Here is a 10,577-nt window from a genome sequence, read left to right as displayed (position 1 = left end):
AAGTAGTTACAATTGGTTTGGTTTGAAGGTTCTTTTTGTCATATGTTTACTCGATTAGAAATTGAAGTTAAATATCTTTAAAATTTTGAAAATTACTTTGCACCTTTTACCTTAAATGTTGAAGAATTAAAATCAAAATTTTAAAAAATAGTAAAAATTTGAAAATTTTGTATATCTTTCAGTTTTGATTATTAGAAAATCGAAAAAAAAGGGTTGACTTCAGTTATTTGAAAATCAAGATCAAATCTTCTCCCACAAATAAAATAATTAAAACTGTATATTTCTTTTGACAAAAGCTACAAATCCTTTGAAATAATCTTTCTAAACTTATAAACACTTTCATACCATCCTTTTACAAAAATTACAAACTTTCTTAAATTTTTTTGATTTAAAATTACAAAATCGCTCACAAGAAATAAGTATCCAAGTCCCATTACATGTTAAAATAACAAATAAATTTCATATTTTTTTTTCTTTTTCGTGTTCCAACTTAGGCGAATAAAAATAAAAACATTGCTCGAGCATGGCAACCAACAAAGGAATGCGTAGGTCACGCGAAAGTCTTCCTACTCTCAGTTTCCAATGACTTTCTATTTGTTTGCTTAATTAATTATATATGGCAGCCAAGATGGAATTCAAAAATCTGAACATGGAACTCGTTTGGTAGCTTCTCCTCGTCAAGGAAAATTGAACCATACATCCAAGTCATTTCATTCACACTCATTTCTTTTTCTCCAATGCCAAGTAAAACTAACATTTTTCAGATTTCAAATTCAACTTATTTTACATTGACCAAACTTTTAATTCAAAACCTGTACAAAACTTTTGAAAAATAACTGTTTAATCTTTGAAGAAATAAAGTAGAGCAACTTGACTTTTTTTTTTTGTGATTTTTAGCTAAAGAAAAGGTTATCGTGTCGTAAAAACAGCTTACCTATAGCTTAATACTGATAGATTTTGATGAAGCCATGATCAATGTTAGGATTCAACAATCAATTCTATAAATAGACATGATAGTTACGGTAAAAGATTAGCTATTAATACCAAAGATTCTCTTTTTTTAAAACGAGCTAAGGAAACTTATAACTCTAGTGATAATGGTTTTTACAACTATTTCCATCCAAAACCAAGGATCCGAAGTTCCAAATAATGGTTTAATTGCTTCCTTTGTCCTTAGTTTGGTTGAATTATGTCAAATTCATCCTCATTTTTAAAAAAGTTTCATTGTCGTCCTCATGTGGTATAAAAGTGTCAATTGAATCCAAACATAGAAAAAATTTGTGTCAAAGTAGTCATTTTTCCTATATCTCTGTGTCTTCCTTTCATATGTCACTTCTCTGGAGCTATGAAAAGCCTTAAATTGGATAAGGTAAAATGAATATCTGTACTTGATTGTATGAAAGGAAGACACAGATATATAGGAAAAATGACTACTTTGACACAAATTTTTTCTATGTTTGGATTCAATTGACACTTTTACACCACGTGAGGACGACAATGAAACTTTTACACCACGTGAGGATGACAATGAAACTTTTTTAAAAATGAGGATGAATTTGACACAATTCAACCAAACTGGGGACAAAGGAAGCAATTAAACCTCCAAATAATCAAACACCAATCGACCAGAGACATATCAATACGAAGAGCTTCTCTGATATTGTAAAATCTTCTTGACCATTTAAAAACAAGATTAAATAACAAATTCGAATTGAAAATTAATATTTCAAGTTACTACAATACTCTATAAAGAGATGTTTCTTTGATAAGAAAAAAAAAAATACTTTCTTCCACTTTTCTTACTATATATTCTCTAATTCATCTCCAAACTGTATGGGAAAGAAAAAAGATTACGTAAAGTGGTCTTGTGAGAAGGTCATGTTGTGAGATCAGCACAGTGATGTCAGTGCTTAGAGTGGATTCCACGCGTATGGAGACTCTCAAATCCATGTTATTATAAAAGAGTTAGCAGTTTCTTGTGCTTCCTCCTTCAAAGTTAAAAAGCAACTTCGTTTTCTTTTCTTCTTTTGGAACTTTGGAAACAAAGGAAGCTTCAATTTCTTCTAAGAAAGTGTGCTTTTGGTAGGTGTTAATGCTATCATGAGGGTATATAACATAACATCACAGCCAAATAACTCATTGCCAGTAGAAAAAGCTTTGAGAAGAAACATGGGAGAAGTGGCCGAAGCTCAATACTTCAGATCAGAAATAGCTCTTCTGAATTACTCAGATGCCACTCTGAAACCCCCACTCTCTCCTCTCTTGATCCACATTGATCCACTCACACCGACTGATTCGTCTCCCTCACAAGCTCATCCTTCACCCTCTTCCCACCAACAGGAACAACACCCCAAAGACGCATGGCTTCCCATCACTGAATCAAGAAATGGAAATTCCTTTTCTGCAGCCTTCCATGTTCTTAACTCCAATATCGGCTTCCAGGCTCTCATGCTTCCCGTTGCTTTCGCCACTCTTGGTTGGTACGTCACGCTTGCAATCTTCAACCACCGTTTTCAAACTTTTTAATAAAAGATATCGGAATCTTTAACCACCTTTTTCAACCCCATCTCTGTTTATCTTTTAATATCATGTCCTGAGATCATATATACTTGTCTATAAAACTGAATGAAACATCGAATCCGTCATGTCTGTCAAGGTTTTTTGGAAGTCTTACGTTAAAGTACATTTCTTATTTGTTGTAGTGTTGTACACATTTGTATCAAGAGTGTGCTAAAATCATCGACGTTTCATTGGGATATTTCATCTACTCTAGTTGTTGAAGATTCAAAACGTCTAAGTTTTAACAAGACAATTTGAACACAAACACTTTCTTGTCCTTGGTAGGCGTACATGTCAATCAGAGTCTAAGTCCGCTGTATAAGGAAAACAACACATACCAATATCGAAAATTAACAAACGTTCACTATCAAAATGAAAACGAAGGGTGTGACTTGTGAAAATCGGAAACCAACCTTAGTGTACGCGAAAGTCATAGGTTGGGCCTACGATATGATGATTCATGTTTTTCGTTGTTAGGTCTGTCTTGCATATCATGGATTTTTCGATGTACTAAACAGTATGAATATAACGTGCAGGGTGTGGGGCACAGTATGTTTGACAGTGGCATTCGTTTGGCAGCTCTATAGCATATTTCTTCTTGTTGAACTTCACGAATCCGTCCCTGGGATTCGACACAGCAGATATCTCTTCCTCGCCATGGCTGCATTCGGTAACCACAACTTCTCCCTTCTCCAAATTCAACTTAAATCCGTGCACCAAAGCTTCACATGAATACCTCTTTTTCCAAACCTGCTTTCTGCATTTCTTTTCCATTCTTCTTCAACAACCACAATTAAATTGGCTAGGCCTTCACGCTACAATGTTTTTCAATAGAAAGGCTCCACTATGATTGGCACCATATCCCATCGTCGGTTTGGATTTTTCTACGCAAAGCCTAATTCGTTTTACTATATAACACATCAACATCGGTTAGTGGTAACATTATTAATGGAAAATGCTATGGCGAATATATTATTACTAGCACGAAGTAGTTATACATCTTATCAGCTTTTATTCCTCCCAAAAGATTTTTTTTTTTGGTTTTCAAAAGTTCATGTTCAAACAATATCATAGAAAAAACTGTTTTTGTATAGTATCCATCAATTTTTTTCATACATTTAAAATCTTCGATTTACAAATAAATTAACAACATCTAATGTAGGATTATTTGTTAACACGCTTTTCAACAGTTGGAAAAGACAACAAATGTTTATTTAAAGACACGTGGATTTTCATTTTAGATGTTTCACGGGATGCAAGGGGCGAGTGAAGAAAAAGAAAGAAGTGGCTAACTTTTTTATGTTTGAATATATTTTCTGCAGGTAAAAGGTTAGGGAAAGTTGCAGCATTATTCCCAGTGATGTATCTTTCAGGAGGCACATGCGTCATGCTTATCATCACCGGTGGTGGGACCCTGAAACTGTTATTCAAGACACTTTGCGAGAATGATAATGGAAACACTTGCAATGCCCACGCGCTTACCGGAGCAGAGTGGTTCTTGGTCTTTACCTGTGCCGCCATTCTCATTGCACAGTTGCCAAACCTCAACTCCATGGCCATGGTTTCTCTCGTCGGAGCCGTTACCGCCATCTCTTATTGCACCCTCTTCTGGGTTCTCTCCGTTAAGAAGGGTAGGCCGAACAACGTATCTTATACCTCGACCCTGTCGGAAGAATCCACTGCGGTGGCTAAGATCAGCGACGTTCTCAATGCTATTGGAATCATCTTGCTAGCCTACAGAGGTCATAATGTTTTGCTCGAGATACAGGCAAGTTTTCCAATTTCTCAAAACACTTCAATAAGAATGCATGCCATGCACAGCATAAGCTATAACAGCGGTGTTTTGGATTTTGGTTCTGCAGGGGACGCTGCCTTCAGATTTCGATAGAACATCCAAAGAACCAATGCGCAGAGGAGTGAGCATGTCATATGTTCTGATCTCCATGTGCGTCTTTCCTCTTGCAATTGCCGGATTCTGGGCCTATGGAAGCCAGGCAAGACTACCAGAAACCGACCAATATTTCCAGATTACGCAGGTTGTTTTATTCGACTGATTAACTGATCAATTAACTTCCATGTTTCAGATAAACGACGGTGGATTGTTGTATTCGTTCCCGCAACTTCACAGGAAGCAGATAACGAAATTCTCTATGGGAGCAATATACGTTCTGGTGATAATACATTGTTTGAGCAGCTACCAAATCTATGCGATGCCGGTTTTCGACAACCTTGAGATAAGATTGACGAGCATAACGAATGAGAAATGTTCGGGATTGGCGAGAACATGCATACGATTATTTTTCGGGGGATTGACGTTTTTCATATCTGTCGCGTTCCCATTCCTTCCATCCCTATCAGTACTGCTTGGAAGCATGACCCTGGTGCCGATCACGTATTCATACCCCTGTTTCATGTTTCTATCACTGAAGAAGCCTCGACCAAGAGGTTTTGTATGGTGCTTCAACGCTGCGCTCGGGTGCTTGGGTTTGCTTCTGAGTGCTCTTCTCTTAGCTGCAGCTGCAAGAACTCTGTCTCACAAAGGCTTGAATGCTAACTTTTTCAGACCATAACAGTACTGTTCTCCATTAGCGACCAGCAGAAGCTAGAAGCTGCTTACCAACTAATTACCATTAATTTATTTTCAACCCTAAATATAATCATAGTTTAGTCCCTCTAATATCTTCTGCTACACGAAAGTGTTATGCTACGTGGATATTTTTGTTATTTTATATAATTATGTATATTATTCTCTTATTTTAAAACTTTATTTATCTTTTTATCTAGAGGAGATGGTAAGTTGTGTAAAAGAAAAAAGAGAGTAAGTCTTCGAAATGTGAATAGTGTATTGTCGAAAATAAAATCAATTAAAAATTTAAAAAAATTGTAACTAATTATCATAAGGAAAGTTAGCGGAAAGCGAAACAATTAGAAAGATTTAATTAATGTATTTAGTCACATTCATGATATAGTAATGAATCTGTTCATGTACAAGGATTCTAAGAAAGAGAAATAGTTGATTTCGATGAAATAAAAAATAAAATAAAAACAAAGAAAAGATAGGTAAGTTAGGAAGTGAGCATATATACGAATATATGTAATAAATTTTTAAATGTATTAAGCTATTTTATTTTATTAGTTAATTTATTAAAATTATTTAATTAAGATAAATTTATAGTTAAAGACATATGATAAATTTTAATTTGATATATAAAAAATGGACTTCAAACTTAATTTTATCTCACAAATAAAAGAGTTATGGTTCTCAAAGTATATACATATTGTTTATGTTTCCTTTCTTTTTTTATTGGAAGAGAAAAAGTGTATATATATATATATATAATACTCTACAATTGAAAGATTAGAGATTTTTTTATCTTCGTTGTTATTCCTAATGATAAATCCATGTACATATTCGAATATCACTCTATAGATATTTGAAATTGTTCATAATACACAAGAGAATTTGATTGTTTATTAATTATTAATTTGTTTTGTGTACATAATCTAATTATGGGTATCATATTATATCTATGACTAAGTTTTGTTTTCAAATTGAAATGATCCTGAATATTCGTTTTTTTTTCCAACTTTTAGAAACCCTAATTATTATATTTAGGGGTTTTTACGTTTTGGAGGCAATTTGAAATTGTATTGAATTGGATGATGTTTTCCCTATATGCAACTGTGAATTGTTTTATCGTTGCAAATTGAAAAGCATTTCCCTCTGTTTCGTGCTTGATTGATCTTTTTCAATTCCAATTGAATTTGGAATTTGGAATTGTTTTGGAATTCAAATTCCAAGAGAATTTGAAATTTGCAAATCCTTTCAAATCTATTTAATCATTTCCTCCAAATTCATCGAACAAAAGGGATAAACTTATATTTGAGATACAATTTTTATAATATTATATTTGATACCTTAAAACACAGTAAAAGGCTCCGTAGGCGCACGAAAGAGATGAGAAACCACCCTTTCCTTTATCTTTTTAGCCTTTTTCATGGGTGTCTGGGAAAATGCATAACCTCCTTTTTTTCTCTCACTTTGATGCTTTTTATAAGTGGTATTTTTTTTTTCTTTTAACCTGAGGTCTCCTTTAATGGTGCATTCTCTGTCTTTTTCTCTTCTTTTTTTTTTTTGTGGGAAGGTTGTTGGGTGTTAGGGGGGCTCCATTACCACGAGTCATTCTAGAAGAGAAAAAGACGAAGACAGAAAACAGCACGTTTTATAGAAAAAATTATGTAAGAGTTTATTTTGAATTACATTACTAATTCAAAATAAAACGGGAAAGAATTCTCAACTCACATTATATTATTATATCACTTTAGATATCGTCCCAAAACATATAAGTATTGAATAAAAGTATGAGAGTTGTTCTTTCCACCACCACCAACCGCTCCCTGCACCACATCATACCTAATTTGTCCTTCTATAAAAGGGATGTCAACATCCGTTAACGTGACATCCGTTTACATATTTTATATTTTAGTTTATTATTTTTATTAAAAGAAAAAACTTCAACAGATGTGACCATCTGTTTAATAGATTTTTAAAAAGTATTTTATTTATTATTTAAATAATAATATATAAATTAAATTAATAATAATTATTTTATTAAATAAAATAAAATTCATTTATAAATATTTAAATAATAATTTTAAAAAAATTGAATAATATTTATATATTAATTTAAAATATAAAAGATTAAAAAATTAAAAACTTAAAAAAAAACTAATTCAACATCGGATATCATCCGTTTAGTAGATATATGACAAAATATTTTAATTATTATTTAAATAATAATACATAAATTAAAATTAATAATAATTACTATCATGAAATAAAATAAAATTAATTTATAAATAATTAAGTAATAATTTTAAAATAATTAAATAATATTTATATATTAATTTAAAATAAAAAAAAAATAAAAAACTAAAAATTAAAAAAAAATTCAACTATGTCGCCACATCCGTTTTAATATATTTATAAAAAATATTTATTTATTATTTAAATAATAATATATAAATTAAATTAATAATAATTATTTTATTAAATAAAATAAAATTAATTTATAAATAATTAAATAATAATTTTAAAAAAATTAAATAAAATTTATATATTAATTCAAAATATAAAAAATTAAAAAACTAAAAAACTAAAAACTAAAAAAAAAAGTCAAAAGATGTTGTCACATCCGTTTTAATATATTTATAAAAAATATTTTAATTATTATTTAAATAATAATACATAAATTAATTAATAATAATTATTTTATTAAATAAAATAAAATTAATTTATAAATAATTAAGTAATAATTTTAAAAAAATTACATAATATTTATATATTAATTTAAAATACAATAAATTAAAAAACTAAAAGTTAAAAAGAAACTCAACGGATCCGTTTTTCTTCAACCAATGCGTTGACATGTTGAAGAAAAGAGGTGGGGTGTAGAATATTTTAAAATATAAAGAATAGTTTTGGAATTTAAAAAAAATGTGGTGGTGCAAGGAGCAAAGTGGAGAGATGTAGGGAGTAACCCTCTAAAAGTATTGAGAGGGTTACTCCCTACACCACCCCGCTTTGCTTCCTGCACCACCACATTTTTTTTAAATTCCACAACTATCCTTTATATTTTAAAATATCCTACACCCCACCCCTTTTCTTCAACGGATGTCAACATCCGTTGAAGAAAAAATTCTTCCACGGACGTGCTACATCCGTTAACGGATGTGGCGACATCCGTTGCCTTTTTTTGTTTTTTAGCTTTTAGTTTTTTATTTTTTTTGTTTTAAATTAATATATAAATATTATTTAATTATTTTAAAATTATTACTTAATTATTTATAAATTAATTTTATTTTATTTAATTAAATAATTATTATTAATTTTGATTTATGTATTATTATTTAAATAATAATTAAAAAATTTATTATAAATATATTAAAACGGATGTGCCACATCCGTTATCGGATGTGGCGACATCCGTTGCTTTTTTTGTTTTCTAGTTTAGTTTTTTTATTTTTTTTGTTTTAAATTAATATATAAATATAATTTAATTATTTTAAAATTATTACTTAATTTTTTATAAATTAATTTTATTTTATTTAATAAAATAATTATTATTACTTTTAATTTATGTATTATTATTTAAATAATAATTAAAAAATTTGTTATAAATATATTAAAACGGATGTGCCACATCCGTCCGTTGCCTTTTTTTATTTTTTAGTTTTTAGTTTTTTAATTTTGGGTTAAATATGTTTTTAGTCCCTAAACTATTGACCGTTTTTGGTTTTCGTCCATCTTCCAAAGTAAGGTACAATTTGGTCCTTAATCTTTAAAAAACGTTCGTTTTAGTCGAAAAAACGAACATTTTGAGGACTAAAACAAGGACTAAAAACAAAATTTTGAGGACTAAAACGAACGTTTTTCTAAAGAATGAGGACCAAATTGTACCTTACTTTGGAAGAGGGACGAAAACCAGAAACGACCAATAGTTTAGGACTAAAAACATATTTAACCCTTTAATTTTTTATATTTTAAATTAATATATAAATATTATTTAAAAATTATTATTTAATTATTTATAAATTAATTTTATTTTATTTAATAAAATAATAATAATTATTTTAATTTATATATTATTATTTAAATAATAAATAAAAAAACTTTTTAAAAATCTTTTTAAATAAAAATAATAAACTAAAATATAAAATATGTAAATTGATGTTACGGATGTCAACATCCGTTGAAGGTAAAACGAATGTTGACATCCGTTTTATAGAAGGGCAAATAAGGTATGGGGAGGTGCAGGGAGCGGTTGGTGGTGGTGGAGGGAGCAACTCTCAAGTATTGAAGAGGTATATATGTTCTTCGTAACATGGACCAAGCTAATTTGTTATGTTGGGCCCAAGGCCCATAGTTTTGTCCTGTTAATATATAAGTTTTTCCCGACGATACTTTTAGAATTGGACATGAAAATAGTTTTACACACTTTCAGTTTTACAATTTTTGTTTTTTTATAATATGCTTTTAGCTATGAACACAAATTATAATTTTGATAAATTATCAGATGTGATGAGCAACCAAAATATGTTTTAGTTGAAGTATCGATCCCTTTTTTTCGACAAATAAAGAAAAGAAGAAAAAGTTGGCAAAGAAAATAATATAATAACTAGTAATATTTGTTTATCTTATCCTCATTATTGAAATGTTTACTTTCACACGTTATTCATCCAATTTCAAGATATTCGAAGTTAACAGATAAAGTCAAATAAGAAAATTAAACTCAAATAATTGCATTGTTGCAAAGAACAATTTAAATAAGAAAATAGACATTGGAATATGCGATTTCGATCATGCTTTACATAATCAAACGAGTTAGATAATCAAATCAACTTAGCTTAAAAATTTCCATCTGTTCTTACTTCCTACAAACCTATCTGATTTCACCGTTGCAATTATTTTTTCTCCAAACATTCTGGACAACCCAAAACTATATGATTTCAAGGAAAATAAAATACAGAACTTGTCGTACATACTGATATCAATAACAACTTTACGTTATCAAATATCATAAGTAAAATGTACTGTTGTGTGTCATGAGGTATTCAATATTTTGTTTCATTTTTTATTGTAGCATATATTTGAAAAAAGAAACCTTAAAATATTAAACTTTTTCAGTGTTACAAAATTCATGGTTGACAAATCAAAGAGTCTATATCATACAGCAAAGGATACGTTTCCTAGCTCAGTCTTATACTCTTTTACATGTATGGTTAAATATGTTTTTGCATTTCAGGTACATGATCTCTAAAAATATTTAAACATATGTTAACAAAAATAATGTAATTTTTTTTTTTACTTTACTCCATCACCTATGGTGTGTATAGAATATTAATTTTATAATAGTTTTGCTTATTTTAAAAAAATAATGTACGAGACAGTAGCTGGATTAAATAGACAAGTTAGGGTTTATGGCAGCTAGAATTGCGCAGGACCAGGAAACGAAAAG

General features: G+C 29.8%; 1 protein-coding gene across 1 annotated transcript; it reads left to right on the top strand.

Annotated features, from left to right (window-relative positions):
* Nucleotides 1–1,794: 1,794 nt before the first annotated feature.
* On the top strand, nucleotides 1,795–5,313 carry LOC124829549 (lysine histidine transporter-like 8). Its single transcript, XM_047303081.2, has 5 exons — nucleotides 1,795–2,480; nucleotides 3,096–3,229; nucleotides 3,882–4,327; nucleotides 4,422–4,553; nucleotides 4,644–5,313. Exons 1-5 carry the CDS (start codon nucleotides 2,101–2,103, stop codon nucleotides 5,127–5,129), a joined length of 1,578 nt encoding a protein of 525 aa, XP_047159037.1. The 5' UTR covers nucleotides 1,795–2,100; the 3' UTR covers nucleotides 5,130–5,313.
* Nucleotides 5,314–10,577: the final 5,264 nt, after the last annotated feature.

This window comes from Vigna umbellata, chromosome 3 (genome assembly GCF_029865625.1).
Source record: "Vigna umbellata cultivar VRB3 chromosome 3, Vumbellata_1.0, whole genome shotgun sequence".
Lineage (NCBI taxonomy): Eukaryota > Viridiplantae > Streptophyta > Magnoliopsida > Fabales > Fabaceae > Vigna > Vigna umbellata.
Note: the sequence above shows the minus strand (reverse complement) of the source record. Positions and strands in the feature narration are given on the sequence as shown.

Coding starts and splice junctions, on each gene's coding strand:
- LOC124829549 (XM_047303081.2), top strand. CDS start 2,101: ATGAGGGTATATAACATAACATCACAGCCAAATAACTCATTGCCAGTA. Junction 2,481..3,095: donor GCTTTCGCCACTCTTGGTTG/GTACGTCACGCT, acceptor TATAACGTGCAG/GGTGTGGGGCACAGTATGTT. Junction 4,328..4,421: donor ATGTTTTGCTCGAGATACAG/GCAAGTTTTCCA, acceptor TTGGTTCTGCAG/GGGACGCTGCCTTCAGATTT.